The sequence below is a fragment of the Notolepis coatsorum genome (assembly GCF_963971535.1).
Source record: "Notolepis coatsorum genome assembly, chromosome: 1".
Lineage (NCBI taxonomy): Eukaryota > Metazoa > Chordata > Actinopteri > Aulopiformes > Paralepididae > Notolepis > Notolepis coatsorum.
Genome location: NC_140165.1, coordinates 8,807,567 through 8,824,163, shown reverse-complemented (window position 1 = coordinate 8,824,163; position 16,597 = coordinate 8,807,567). Strand labels below are relative to the sequence as shown.

At 46.5% G+C, this 16,597-nt stretch overlaps 1 protein-coding gene across 1 annotated transcript in view; it reads right to left on the bottom strand.

The window, feature by feature from the left end:
- Positions 1-16,597, bottom strand: part of abcb11b (ATP-binding cassette, sub-family B (MDR/TAP), member 11b) — a gene marked incomplete at both ends in the record, with an annotated part of 87,732 nt that overhangs the window by 8,437 nt on the left and 62,698 nt on the right. Inside the window, 2 exons of the mRNA XM_084333839.1 lie at positions 2,598-2,754; positions 11,988-12,229. Of these exons, the coding sequence (XP_084189965.1) occupies positions 2,598-2,754; positions 11,988-12,229 (399 nt within the window). The remainder of the gene's footprint in view (positions 1-2,597; positions 2,755-11,987; positions 12,230-16,597) is intronic.

The window sequence follows — 16,597 nt, the reverse complement described above, 5'->3', positions numbered from 1 at the left end:
GCAGCATTAAACAGGTTAACTGGCTTCAAAAATGTTGATTTAAAAATACAGGACGGAGAAAGGTGTTTGATATGACATGGGGACCGGTGTTGGACTACTTAAAGGGTCTGAGGGAGGATGAAGAGGATATATAAGTTCAAAATATTACTCGTATTACAGCAATGTCTGAAGGTATAATCTCTGTGGTGTCTTGGCTTTTGGCCTTTTTCTAATGATATATAAAATGAAATATAAGTTCAAAAGGTCACTCATACTACAGTAATGTCTGAACTGAAGGCATAGTCGCTGTTGTGTCTTGGCTTTTGGCCTTTTTCTAATGCTCTGTTTTTTATTTTTTATTTTTTTGGTCTCTTTTTTATTTTATTTCCCAGCAAAAATCTAGCTTATTTAACTATCCTGTTTATATGTATGTATGGACCCGCCAAAAGAAAGAGAATGTTTATTCTTACTTTGAATATTTTTTGTTATATGCCGCTGGACAATAGTTTTTGAACAAGAAAAAAAATAAGATTGCATGTGTGCATCAATATGGAATGTAACTAAAGTAATGTGCAATAAAAAATACTTATAAAAAAAAAAACTGGCTTCAAAAAGTCTGTATGTACATGGCTACTGATTTAGGAAAGAGAGGGTAGCATATTTATTTACTATGCATATAGTCTCTCAATGTTTGTATTATGATGTTCAATGTTTTATGTTGATGTATGTCCTGTCTCTTAATACCAGGGACCATGATGGAAATAAGTGCTTGCATTTTATCATGATTGTATCCCTTGGATGATGTCTGTAATCCACAATCAAATCAATCAATCAATCTACTCTTGTCACATTGAAATTGATTGGACTGAATAGGCATTGGACATGATGCCGTTCGAAATACACTACTGTAATTTGTACCCCCCCCCCCCCCCCCCCCCAATACAGGCCAGTCCTACCAGCTCTACCAGCTCTACCATCTCTACCATCTCTACCATCTCTACCATCTCTACCAGCTCTACCATCTCTACCAGCTCTACCATCTCTACCATCTCTACCATCTCTACCATCTCTACCATCTCTACCAGCTCTACCATCTCTACCATCTCTACCATCTCTACCAGCTCTACCAGCTCTACTAGCTCTACCATCTCTACCATCTCTACCATCTCTACCATCTCTACCATCTCTACCAGCTCTACCATCTCTACCATCTCTACCATCTCTACCAGCTCTACTAGCTCTACCATCTCTACCATCTCTACCATCTCTACCAGCTCTACCATCTCTACCATCTCTACCATCTCTACCAGCTCTACCAGCTCTACTAGCTCTACCATCTCTACCATCTCTACCATCTCTACCATCTCTACCATCTCTACCAGCTCTACCATCTCTACCATCTCTACCAGCTCTACCATCTCTACCAGCTCTACCATCTCTACCAGCTCTACCAGCTCTACCAGCTCTACCAGCTCTACCATCTCTACCAGCTCTACCATCTCTACCATCTCTACCATCTCTACCATCTCTACCATCTCTACCATCTCTACCAGCTCTACCATCTCTACCAGCTCTACCATCTCTACCATCTCTACCATCTCTACCATCTCTACCATCTCTACCATCTCTACCAGCTCTACCAGCTCTACCATCTCTACCAGCTCTACTGTACCATCTCTACCATCTCTACCATCTCTACCAGCTCTACCAGCTCTACCATCTCTACCAGCTCTACTGTACCATCTCTACCAGCTCTACCATCTCTACCATCTCTACCAGCTCTACCATCTCTACCATCTCTACCAGCTCTACCATTTCTACCAGCTCTACCAGCTCTACCATCTCTACCATCTCTACCATCTCTACCATCTCTACCAGCTCTACCATCTCTACCATCTCTACCAGCTCTACTGTACCATCTCTACCATCTCTACCATCTCTACCATCTCTACCATCTCTACCATCTCTACCAGCTCTACCATCTCTACCATCTCTACCATCTCTACCATCTCTACCATCTCTACCATCTCTACCATCTCTACAATCTCTACCATCTCTACCATCTCTACCATCTCTACCATCTCTACCAGCTCTACCATCTCTACCATCTCTACCAGCTCTACCAGCTCTACTCTACCATCTCTACCATCTCTACCATCGCTACCATCGCTACCATCTCTACCATCTCTACCATCTCTACCAGCTCTACCATCTCTACCATCTCTACCATCTCTACCAGCTCCACCAGCTCTACTCTACCATCTCTACCATCTCTACCATCTCTACCATCTCTACCATCTCTACCAGCTCTACCATCTCTACCATCTCTACCAGCTCTACCAGCTCTACCATCTCTACCATCTCTACCATCTCTACCATCTCTACCATCTCTACCATCTCTACCAGCTCTACCATCTCTACCATCTCTACCAGCTCTACCATCTCTACCAGCCCTACCATCTCTACCATCTCTACCATCTCTACCATCTCTACCATCTCTACCATCTCTACCATCTCTACCAGCTCTACCATCTCTACCAGCCCTACCATCTCTACCATCTCTACCATCTCTACCAGCCCTACCATCTCTACCAGCCCTACCAGCCCTGGGATCCTACCCATTTCTCTCCCTCGTCGCTGTAGACGTTGATCTTCGGCACGCGGTCCAGCAGCTGGAAGAAGCGAGCGGCAGAGATCTTGGCCTTGGCGTAGTCTGGGGTGTAGGAGGACGCTCTGCCCAGAGCCGTGCCGCTGGTCACTATGGCTGAGATCACCCTGCAGACATCAGGGAGTTAGAGAGACGGTCAGAGAGCTGAGATCACCCTGCAGACACCAGGGAGTCAGAGAGACGGTCAGAGAGTGAGATCACCCTGCAGACATCAGGGAGTCAGAGAGACGGTCAGAGAGCTGAGATCACCCTGCAGACACCAGGGAGTCAGAGAGACGGTCAGAGAGCTGAGATCACCCTGCAGACACCAGGGAGTCAGAGAGACGGTCAGAGAGCTGAGATCACCCTGCAGACACCAGGGAGTTAGAGAGACGGTCAGAGAGCTGAGATCACCCTGCAGACACCAGGGAGTCAGAGAGACGGTCAGAGAGTGAGATCACCCTGCAGACACCAGGGAGTTAGAGAGACGGTCAGAGAGCTGAGATCACCCTGCAGACACCAGGGAGTCAGAGAGACGGTCAGAGAGCTGAGATCACCCTGCAGACACCAGGGAGTCAGAGAGACGGTCAGAGAGGTGAGATCACCCTGCAGACACCAGGGAGTCAGAGAGACGGTCAGAGAGTGAGATCACCCTGCAGACACCAGGGAGTTAGAGAGACGGTCAGAGAGTGAGATCACCCTGCAGACACCAGGGAGTCAGAGAGACGGTCAGAGAGCTGAGATCACCCTGCAGACACCAGGGAGTTAGAGAGACGGTCAGAGAGACGGTCAGAGAGATGGTTAGAGAGACGGTCAGAGAGACCATTAGCGAGTTAGAGATACCGTTATAGAAACCGCTAGAGAGACGGTTATAGATACCGATATAGAAACCATTAGAAAGACTGTTAGAGACTGTTAGAGAACACAATGAATCGCCCTCCCAATTCATTCTATATCCTTAGAGGAGCGTTGGTACAAAAATGTAATCCAATAGACCTTTTCAACTTGACAACTTAAACATTCTCAATGGGCCCACATTTCTTTTCTCTTGCAGGAAACACGTGGGCCCCGAGCTGGTGGCCTAGCAACAGAATCTATGCTGAAAAGATCTATCGACAGATGTCAAAAGCTAGCAGATCAATGGACTTTTTATAACTTGTATAATATGGTAAAACGGACTGCATTTATATAGCGCTTCTATCCAAACGCATGCCTCACATTCACCCGTTCACCCACACGTTCACACACCGACGGCGACCATGCGAGGTGCCGACCTGCTCATTGGGAGCAGTCGGGGGTTAAGTGTTCGACACACTGCCGAGAGGAGCCGGAATCTAACCGGGTACCTTCCGGTTACCAGACGACCGCTCTCCGTCTCGAGGCGAAGCTGCTGTCACGGAGTGAAAAAAGAGCCCAGTCTGAGTTTTTGTCAGTAACCGAGAGTGTTCTGCAAGGTTTGATTTTGGGTGCCATCCTGTTGGTCATTTATATTACAGATCGGTTGTCGAGCCTGTCTTCCTTTAATGCGCTTCATTCAATTTAAACTGCTACTAATCTGTAACACCGTCAAACAGAAACCTCTGGTGTTGTGCTTTGTTTACTTTTTTGTTTTGATCTGACGTGTGGGTTTGAGTTTAGTAACTTATTATGCCTTCGATTTCCCCAGACATCTCTTGGCAGAGCCTGAGGTGTAGCCAGCAGTAGCAACCCCCCTCGCCCCCTATACCCACTTAAATCCAATCAACATGTAAGGGACCAAGCAGCCAGACGAGGAGGACACTGTGGTGTAGGCAAAAAATAGGGGTTATATGCAAATACAGAATTGACAAAATAGAACATAAATGGTCCAAAAAATAAAAGCAGGACAGAACAGACCTGGATGGAACGGAAGACAAAGACAAATGAGAACTCAAAACTGTATATAGGTCCTGGCCAGACACATTATCCTAGGCAGGTAAATTGATATAACTAATATTCTACTATGGGCGGCTAGGTGGTGTAGTGGGCAAGGCACTCGCCACCAACGCAGGAGACGCTGGGTTCGAGCCCAGCTCCCGGCGTTGCTACCAGCTTGGCTGGTCGTTCATACTAACACAATTGGCAGTGTTAGGGGTGGGAAAGCTGGTGGGGTGGGTCCTGGTCGTTGTAAACAGCGACTCTTACAGTTCGGTCGGGGCGCCTGCTCAGCGAGGAAAGGATCTAAGGGGGGTAGTGTGATCCTTCCACACGTTACACCCTCTCAGTGAGAGTCCACGCTGCCAGGTGAAAAGAAGCGGTTGATTGGCTACACATGTGTCGGAGGAAGCATGTGATAGCCTCCACTCTCCTAGACCGACCGTAGGGGGTAGGTGCGCAGCGACCAGGAAGGGGATTGGGAATTAGCATAACGACTAACATTGGGATGGGAGAAAAACGGAGGAAAAAGGAGGGGGAAAAAGATAAAAAAAAAATATATATATCTACTAAACAACATCTTACAATTCAGACTAATCTAAAAAACAATAAACACACAACATACAACATATCTACCAAACTGAACAACCAATAATCTTAATTAATAAGGAAATACATATAACAAAACTAAATTACAATACCATGAACCCCCCCCCCCCCAGTTGGACCAGTCGCAGCTGCTCTGTTTGCCCAGAGTGAGGGCGGCTGGCTGCAGAGTTGAAGAAACAAACAAATGAACGAGATGCATGATATCAGTACGCAAGTCTATGTGTCGTGTGTCATTATGTGAAATAGAAATTGTGTATGTGCATCATGAATGTAAACGTGTACAAACATTAACAAACAATAAGGGTGAGGGAACAAGTTAATATGTGCGGGTGCGTCGCACAGACGCATCTGTCACACAACATATCAGACAAAAAAATTACTGAACAAAGCCTGTATAAAAACTGCAGGCAATGTTTGTTTTGTTAGTGCATCAAGTTATGTCAAGCAATTACTTGCCAACACTGGCTGCCATTGAGCGCTCGTGCCATTGTGAAAAGTGAACGTTTGATCTGTTTTCAGGCGTGCCTTTTCAGTCTTCCCCTATGGTATTTCCCCTGCCAGGGCGTCGTAAAACTTTACAAACACAAACTAGAGACCTAGGGAATTCAGAGAATTCATGGTTTTCCATGAATGCAATTTTCCAAATGTCAAAGGTTTTTGATACCAAATCACTTTTCGAAGGTGTCCCTCAGGGTCTTGGTGTCTTGATGTGGTATTTTGGGGGGATATTTTTGACCATGTTTATTCATTCTCGAGTGGTCAAAAAGGGTTCGATTTTGCACAGAATCTGTGGAATAAATCAATGGTATCATCCGAAAAATTGCTGCAACAACTTATGATACATTATGATACATAATAACTGAGCATGTGAATGGCCATCATAACACTTCCATCATAATGTTCTAAGCGCGTATACACTCTATAAATGTATGGGGGCGCTGTCACAGTCGCTGCCTGACTACTCTTTTTTTCTCTCTCTCTCGCTCTCACTCTCACTCTCGTTAGCAGGTATGGAGTTCAGGTGTGCTGCTGTCAGCGGAGCAGCTGATTGACGTCTGTGGGCCGATTACATCATCTATATAACCCCCATCCTTGATCTTTGACCGTGGCTAACCCTTTGTTGTCCTCCTTTCCCCGCAGTCCGATACCTGGCTCTTCACCCTGATCTCGTACTTGGATAACGTGTTTCGACCTTCGCCTGCCTGACTACTCTCCTTGCCTTTTCCCGGAACGTATGAGGACCTGAACCGGCGTATGATCCTTCGCCTGTTGGACTACCTTGCCCCTGCATACCCCCCCCCCCTTATTACTGCAACTTCCTGTTCGCGGACGACTCAGCCCTGCTGGTCTCTGACAGGAACAAGTTGCAGGTTGAAAAAGCCCTCAGCTCTGAACTCGGCAGATTCTATCACTATTACACCTGGGTAAAACAGAGTCCATTCTCTGCGGATCAAATAACAAACTCAGCAAGACAAACGGCTTCTCTGTTACAGTGGGTGACAATATTGTCACAAGGAAAGATGAAATTACATACCTGGGTTCCATCCTTGAAGCAAATCTTTCCTGTGACAAAATGGCAACCAATGTAATCAAAAAAGTCAACCAACGAACAAGATTCTTGTACCGGATCTCCTCTCTGGTAAACAAGAATACCCTGAAGACTCTGGCAGGAGCACTCATTCAAGGGTACTACGACTATGCTTGCACCTCATGGTACCAAAGCACCTCAAAGGCACTAAAAACAAGACTACAAACATCACAAAACAAACTGGTCAGACTACTGCTTGACCTTACTCCTAAAACCCACCTCACCCCTGCCCATTTTGACAACCTAGGATGTCATAGAGTAGACGACAGAGTACAGCAACTTGCAATGGGCCTGGTCTGCAAGATACACTACACCACTAAGGTACCCATGTACATGTCAAAATACTTCCCAAAGGTCAGTGAATACCACGACCACAACACCAGAGGGAGTTCCACAAATCATGTTCAACCCAGATTCGGCTCAAACAAGGGTCTAAACACGTTTCGCAATTATGCCACATCAATGTGGAACGCCCTACCCACAGCCGTAAAATAATGTGGTTCCCTACCCACCTTCAAAACCGCTCTCAAAGAGCACCTATGGGAGGCTGAAATTCGAAACTGGCTCCTATAAACATCCAAACCCCCCCACCCAACCCCCTCCAATGTACAGTTTCTTCCCCCTCAAATGTATATACTCTCTTTTAGAAACTCTGTCTCTTAAACAGTACCGTATATTTGTATATCTTGTATGTCATAAATGTCTGGATGTAACAGTACTGTTTATCTGTATGTCATATATGTCATAAATGTTACGATGAATTGAAAATGGGGGACCCTGATGTAAACGAGACGAAAGTCGTTCTCTGGTCTGCATCCCCTTAACCCATTCTGCAATACATTTTTCAATCAATCAATCAAACCTGAGTACCCGTCACGTTATCGACCCCCTGCCCGTCTGACTACCCTGCCCCACACACTCACCCTGGACTGTACGAGACCTCCCCCCCCACCCCCATGTCACTCGATTCCTGCCCGGATACCTGACTACCCTTTTCTAATGAAATATACCCGTGCTGGGTTTTTAACGAGACCCGTCTGCCTTTCTTTTTTCTGCATATTGGGTTCAATACGTCTAGCCGTGACAGGCGCCTAACCAAAACACAATGTTTATTACAGATTTATTAGTAGAAAAAACTTGACACACAGTGCTGAGCTGTATCTCAAAGCAATCCTTTCATATGGTGTATACCACTTCTATGTAGCCCCTCTACTGTTGACGTGTTGTCTCCCCCTACAGGTCCCCTCTGTCTCCTGTACTGTTGACGTGCTGTCTCCCCCCTACAGTTCCCCTCTGTCTCCTCTACTGTTGACGTGCTGTCTCCCCCCTACAGGTCCCCTCTGTCTCCTCTACTGTTGACGTGCTGTCTCCCCCCTACAGGTCCCCTCTGTCCCTCTACTGTTGACGTGCTGTCTCCCCCCTACAGGTCCCCTCTGTCTCCTCTACTGTTGACGTGCTGTCTCCCCCCTACAGGTCCCCTCTGTCTCCTGTACTGTTGACGTGCTGTCTCCCCCCTACAGGTCCCCTCTGTCTCCTCTACTGTTGACGTGCTGTCTCCCCCTACAGGTCCCCTCTGTCTCCTCTACTGTTGACGTGCTGTCTCCCCCTACAGGTCCCCTCTGTCTCCTCTACTGTTGACGTGATGTCTCCCCCTACAGGTCCCCTCTGTCTCCTCTACTGTTGACGTGCTGTCTCCCCCTACAGGTCCCCTGTGTCTCCTCTACTGTTGACGTGCTGTCTCCCCCTACAGGTCCCCTGTGTCTCCTCTACTGTTGACGTGCTGTCTCCCCCTACAGGTCCCCTCTGTCTCCTCTACTGTTGACGTGCTGTCTCCCCCTACAGGTCCCTCTGTCTCCTCTACTGTTGACATGCTGTCTCCCCCTACAGGTCCCCTCTGTCCTCTACTGTTGACGTGCTGTCTCCCCCCTACAGGTCCCCTCTGTCTCCTCTACTGTTGACGTGCTGTCTCCCCCTACAGGTCCCCCCTGTCTCCTCTACTGTTGACGTGCTGTCTCCCCCTACAGGTCCCCTGTCTCCTCTACTGTTGACGTGCTGTCTCCCCCTACAGGTCCCCTGTCTCCTCTACTGTTGACGTGCTGTCTCCCCCTACAGGTCCCCTCTGTCTCCTCTACTGTTGACGTGCTGTCTCCCCCTACAGGTCCCCTGTGTCTCCTCTACTGTTGACGTGCTGTCTCCCCCTACAGGTCCCCTCTGTCTCCTCTACTGTTGACGTGCTGTCTCCCCCTACAGGTCCCCTCTGTCTCCTCTACTGTTGACGTGCTGTCTCCCCCTACAGGTCCCCTCTGTCCTCTACTGTTGACGTGCTGTCTCCCCCTACAGGTCCCCTCTGTCTCCTCTACTGTTGACGTGCTGTCTCCCCCTACAGGTCCCCTCTGTCTCCCCCTACAGGTCCCTCTGTCTCCTCTACTGTTGACGTGCTGTCTCCCCCTACAGGTCCCCTCTGTCTCCTCTACTGTTGACGTGCTGTCTCCCCCTACAGGTCCCCTCTGTCTCCTCTACTGTTGACGTGCTGTCTCCCCCTACAGGTCCCTCTGTCTCCTCTACTGTTGACGTGCTATCTCCCCCTACAGGTCCCCTCTGTCTCCTCTACTGTTGACATGCTGTCTCCCCCTACAGGTCCCCTCTGTCTCCTCTACTGTTGACATGCTGTCTCCCCCTACAGGTCCCCTCTGTCTCCTCTACTGTTGACGTGCTGTCTCCCCCTACAGGTCCCCTCTGTCTCCTCTACTGTTGACGTGCTGTCTCCCCCTACAGGTCCCCTCTGTCTCCTCTACTGTTGACGTGCTGTCTCCCCCTACAGGTCCCCTCTGTCTCCTCTACTGTTGACGTGCTGTCTCCCCCTACAGGTCCCCTCTGTCTCCTCTACTGTTGACGTGCTGTCTCCCCCTACAGGTCCCCTGTCCCTCCTAAAAAAGACAAATGGGTTGAGGCATCTACTGTGATTAATCCGCTAAGCTTATAAATGTGTCAGCTTTGGAGCCAACTTCCTAACCAGGACCTGACTCAATTTGTGGAAAGTGTAATAGCAGTGGGGGGGGGGGGGGGGTTGCTGGTAGGATAGGTACATAGGTAATAGAACAAAGTACAAACTAATAATGATAATAGAGATAACAGTAGTATTAGTGAACAGTAGTGAGTGACAGGATTCAATCAGACAGTAGTAATAGTGATGATGGTATATAGATGGTCCAAACCATACTAACACACTGCACCAGAGTCCATACAGTGTTTATTATTATTAATTAGAGTCAGATAGTCCTAACAGCCGTAAATCACTCATGAAAGGCAACAGCATACAGGAGTAACGTTGTTTGATATGTCTGTATGTCTGCCTAATGCAAACTATTTGATCCAAAGACAATTGAATCCGTATGCGAGCGCACTTTTTGGCCCCCACACTTCTGAATTTTAATCCGGCACCCCCTGGTATACGTACACTGTGATTGAATAAAACGGTAGCAGTGTTGACAGAAAGGAATAACACCAACTGAGATGTGGGAGAAACTGTCAGAGGCGAGTTACACACAGAGATGAGATACAGCGACAGAGAGACAGATGCTGTCGGGAGAAAACACTTCATATCGTTTCATTTCATTCATCAGGATCCCCATCTGCTCCCGGCAGACACCGGCATCAAGGCCGCTCTACCAGGGGGCCGCGTAGAAAAAAACAAAAACAACAACAACAACAACAACGTGATTTTACAGACAGAACTGGACCAAACAGAGCAGCAGACATCGACGTCAACGACGATAACATCCGAGCGCATCGCTTCGGCGGGCGACACAGCGACTACAAAACAGAGCTCCGCTTGGTAAATAAGCGAGAAAAGATTCTCACAGAGGAGAAAATGTTGTGATAGAACCATCTTCGACTACGACGGCGTTTGACATGGAAATTTACCAACACCCTTCTCTCTCTCTCTCTCTTTTTAACACACACACACACACACACACACACACACACACACACACACACACACACACACACACACACACACACACACACACACACACACGCACAAACACACTACCCGTCTCGATCTCTCTCTCTCTCTACACATAACCTTCAACTTGTACACACATTATGCACAGACACAGCTGTCTCATAAGTACACGTCCTTATCCAGATGTCTCTGTAAATCACATCTATAATTCATATTATGGACGTCAATGCTCCACTTGTTTTGTCTACTCTCCTGTATAAATACTTTGTTAGCACGCCAGTCTACAGAGATCTAGGCTACAGGGCCCATTGCTGTAACCTAGATCTCTCCACGTTGCAACATGTCATTCTGTCAGTAAACTCTATCCTTAATCAAAGACTATGAGTTTTATTTTTGTAATTCTCACACACAATTCGCACGCAATGGCATGGGATTAGCACGTAATCTATGAAATTGAGTCGACAGTGACATCATCTCATCGGGCACATGATGACAGACACAGACACACAGACACACAGTCCTACAGCTATCCAGATAGACACAGACAAACAAACACACAGACAGACAGACAGACAGACAGACAGACAGACAGACAGACAGACAGACAGACAGACAGACAGACAGACAGACAGACAGACAGACAGACAGACAGACAGACAGACAGACAGACAGACAGACAGACAGACAGACAGACAGACAGACAGACAGACAGACAGACAGACAGACAGACAGACAGACAGACAGACAGACAGACAGACAGACAGACAGACAGACAGACAGACAGACAGACAGACAGACAGACAGACAGACAGACAGACAGACAGACAGACAGACAGACAGACAGACAGACAGACAGACAGACAGACAGACAGACAGACAGACAGACAGACAGACAGACAGACAGACAGACAGACAGACAGACAGACAGACAGACAGACAGACAGACAGACAGACAGACAGACAGACAGACAGACAGACAGACAGACAGACAGACAGACAGACAGACAGACAGACAGACAGACAGACAGACAGACAGACAGACAGACAGACAGACAGACAGACAGACAGACAGACAGACAGACAGACAGACAGACAGACAGACAGACAGACAGACAGACAGACAGACAGACAGACAGACAGACAGACAGACAGACAGACAGACAGACAGACAGACAGACAGACAGACAGACAGACAGACAGACAGACAGACAGACAGACACACAGACAGACAGACAGACAGACAGACAGACACACAGACAGACACACAGACAGACAGACAGACAGTCCTCCGGCCCTCCTCTCACCTGAACACCATGCTGAAGTGAAGCCCCTCCTGTCTCACCAGGTAGCCTCCGAACCTGTAGGAGGCAGAGTTGGCCATGAAGACCACGCACTGGGCGAAGCCGTAGCAGGCTCCGTAGACGTGGGCCTTCTTGATGGCGGCGCCGTAGGGACCCTCCAGCTGGGCCTCGTACACGTCCACGAAGCTCCTCTCCTTGCCCAGCCCCGCCACCGTCCGGATGTTGTTCAGCGCCTCTCCCGATATCTGAGCGGCACACCGCGGATCTAGTTTTAGTTTATTTATTTTTTGCACACTTAATAATAATAATAATAATAATAATAATAATAATAATAATAATAATAATAATAATAATAATAATAATAATAATAATAATAATAATAATAATAATAATAATAATAATAATAATAATAATAATAATAATAATAATAATAATAATAAATTCAATTTGTACCGCACATTATATTTGTGAAAACCTCAAAGTGCTACAGGAGATAAAGATAAAAAGTTTAATGAATAAAACAATTAAAATGAATAAAACAACCAATGAAATGGAAGAACATACATTTTTTTCTTTTTAAATAATAAAATGAATATAAGTAAAAACAAAAGTAAAAGAATAGTTCAGGCAAAAGCCTTGTTAAAAGAATAAATGTTTTTAGGCCCCTTTTAAAAGCCTCAACGGACTGTGGTGCTCTCAGGTGGATGGGGAGAGCATTCCACAGTCTGGGTGCGGCAGAGCAGAAGGCTCGATCGCCCCCATGGTGTGCAGCTTAGTCCTGGGGGCTTTGAGGAGGTAGGCTGTGCCGGAGCATGAGGGAGCGTGAGGAGGACTGGGGGGTGAGGAGTTCCTTTAGGTAGGCAGGGGCACCACCGTGTACGCACTGGTGAGTGAGGAGGGAGACCTTGTACTCGATCCTGTGTTCCACGGGGAGCCAGTGAAGTGATCTGACTTCACTACCACACTACAGAAGTACTACTACTTCTGTACTGTGGTACTACTACTTCTGTACTGTGGTACTACTACTTCTGTACTGTGGTACTACTACTTCTGTACTGTGGTACTACTACTTCTGTAGTGTGGTACTACAACTTCTGTACTGTGGTTGTGTTAATCCTTTGTCATGTGGCAGGGTTAACCTTCTGTATTGTTGCAGTGAAAGGGTTAACCCGTTGGTAGTGTGGTAGTGAAAGGGTTAAAATACATACAAAGAACAAATACAAAAGTGTAAAAGAATCCGTGCCTCCACTTGATTCAAAAAACACATTAAACAAAAACAAAAACAGTATGTTATTACATATTGAAGACAATGAAAAAAAACTGTAAAAACTGTAAAAAAAAAATCACAGAGGGAAGGGACAGAAATACTGATGGAAACGTAGATACAAAAATATGTTTTCTATCTATGTTCGATCTTGGTCAATTATGAACTTACGTTTGTAAACAGATTGCAGAATGGCTCAATACACACAATTGTTAAGGGGATGCAGACCAGAGAAAGACTTTCGTCTCGTTTACATCAGGGTCCCCCATTTTCAATTGATAATGAATTGTAAGTAAGGGTGCAACTTGCACCGTGCAATCCATTCTTTGTGGATCTAGCCCTTAGACACGATGCCGGGAGGAGCCTGAATCTAACCGGGAACCTTCTGATCACCAGACGACCACTCTACCTCCTGAGCCACTGTCACCCCACCAGTGGCTCATAATATGAGGCAGATACCAGGTTAAAATAGGTTTTGTATCTGGAGAATTCCCACGTTACTCTGATATCAGGAGCCATGTCAAACACGTCGGACATTGAACCAAAGTGACTTGATTCTCTGTATGTTTGACACATAGAAGCAGAGATGGTCAGATCTCCCTAATGGACAAACACGCAAATCATCTTTTTGTTCAATGGCCGCAGACGAAAGGTCTAAGTATGTACTGCTCAGTAAAAGTAATGGATGGGATCGGTACTCTGTATTATACAATATCTATAATATATCTGCATATACAATACTTGAAGTTCAGGTCTTAGAAATTATAAGGTAGCAGTCCCTATAAGACAAGGTATTGCTGTTTTATCTGTCTACATCACTTAACGGTGCTCGAATTAACACAACACAAGGACTCAATGTCCCCGATGACATCACTGGTGTTATGTCCCTCCTGTCCCCGCTCCTCTTGTTCATCCACATCCTCCATTCACTCATGGACAGTTCCCTCTTCCCCCACCTGCTGGACAATCCCCATCATTACCTCTTGGACTCATTGTACATGTATGTCTTGTTAAATTATCCATGTTCCTCAGTGTTCTCCCCATCTTGTTGTCTCTCCCAGTTTGCTTGTTGCCTTTTTTATTACCATGTCTTGTTTAGTGGTGTTGTCTCCAGTGTGTTAGTTAGTGTATTTGTTATCAGTCATGTCTTGTATTAGTGTCACTTTAGTCTGCCAGTCTGTATCCCCTCCCAGGTGTGTCTCCTTGCCAATCAACCCTCATGTGTCAATTACATTGTGTATTTAAGTTTTGTGTTTCCTTGTCTCTTTGTGGGTTCATTGTATTAGCTATTGATGTCGTGGTCGTTGTTCATGTTGCTATCGTTCCTGGTCGCTAACGTGTTTAGTAAGTGTTTCCCCGTGTTAGTTTTGTGCCTTGTGTTACGTTTTCCTGTCTTCCAGTTTTTACTGAGATGTTTTTGTTTTTGAAGTTCGTTTGGTTATAGTGTTTTTGTTTATGGTGCCTTAGTTGTGTTTAATTAAAACCTTTGAATTGCTATCCACCTCGTCTTGTCTGCTACTGGGTCCTACCACCTCCTCCCCAAACCGTAACAACTGGTAACCCTATTCAAACGTTCAATACCTGTCAAACTAAATTAATGTGTGCAAAACTGTTTTTGGATGTGCTCTGAGATTATGTCCATATTTTTGGTGAAGTGCCCCTTTAAGTTAGATCACTTACTGTAGTTATTTTTATTTTCTCTGTACAAGGACAGGACAGACACCTTGACATGTTATTTGTCATCAGAAAGACACAAACTTATGTTGCCTCTCTTACGAATGAGGGGTGGAGGGGGGGGGGCTTGTTTACCGTGCTCTGACCTTTAGTCTGTGTCTAGATATATGAGCCTGCTATCTGCAGATAAGACGCAGAGAAATAAGTTGACAATGAAAGAGACTGAAAGCAGATGGAGAAGTCGTGCATAACTTCTGCTGAATAGGAAAAAGGTAAGAAAAGAAAACCTGACCTTGAGTCTAGAGATAATTTTGCGCATGAGTGGGTGTGCATATGCGTACGTCGAATGGGAGAGTGTGCGTGTCCATGTACTTGTATGTGTGTGCTCGTGTGTGTGTGCGTGCGTGCGTGTGTGTGTATACACCGAGAGCTCTTTTCATGACAAAATCCAAGGTTTCTGACGAGAATTATCCTGTCCTTCTGGGGTTGAAGCGGTATGTAAACATTTGCCGTTTTTCACTAAATACGCAGACTAGGTGAAAACGAAGAGCCCTTCTTGACTTTACATTATTCATAAAGGTGGGGATGCAGACAGTCGTCGGTCAGGAGCTTTCGACCGCAGGTCATCGCGGTCAGGCCGACAGAGTCGACGTGTTCCCGCCGCCCACAACCTCTGGGGGGGGGCTCCTGCTAGCCCTTTCACTACCACACTACCAAAGGGTTAACCCTTTCACTGCGACAATACAGAAGGTTAACCCGTTCACTGCTGCACGACAACGGGTTAACCCTTTCACTACCACACTACCCAAGGGTTAACCCTTTCACTGCGACCATACAGAAGGTTAACCCTTTCACTGCCGCACGACAAAGGGTTAACCCTTTCACTACCACACTACAGTAGGTTAACCCTTTCACTACCACACTACCAAAGGGTTAACCCTTTCACTACCACACTACCAAAGGGTTAACCCTTTCACTACCACACTACAGAAGGTTAACCCTTTCACTACCGCGCTACAGACGGTTAACCCTTTCACTACCACACTACAGACGGTTAGCCATCTGTAGTGTGGTAGTGAAGGGGTTAACCTGCTGTAGTGTGGTAGTGAAAGGGCTAGAGTGAGCCGGCATGACTGGAAAAACACGGCAGGGAAGACGCTGGCTCACAAAAGAGACAACTCCTCAGAGACTATTTTCCTCATATTTCTATATTCAGATCAAAATGTATTGCCTATATTTATGTCTACTATTACCCTGCCCATACATGTACCTCCCATCCCCCCTCCCTGATGATGCCCGCATTTTCCCAAGGGGATCAATAAAGGAATATCTTATCTTATCTTGTCTTGTCTTGTCTTGTCTTATCTTTTTTTTTTTTTTTTCAACCCCCAATTTAGTCGTTATGCCAATTCCCTTCCTGGTCATTGCGCACTTACCCCCTACCGTCGGTCTGGGAGGGTGAAGACTACCACATGCTTCCTCCGACACATGTGGAGTCACAACCAACCGCTTCTTTTCACCTGACAGCGAGGACTCTCACTGGGGGAGTGTAACGCATGGGAGGATCACACTACCTCCCCCAGTTCCCTTCCTTGCTGAGCAGGTGCCCCGACCGACCTGTAGGAGTCGCTGTTTACAACGACCAGGATACATACCCCCACCGGCTTCCCACCCG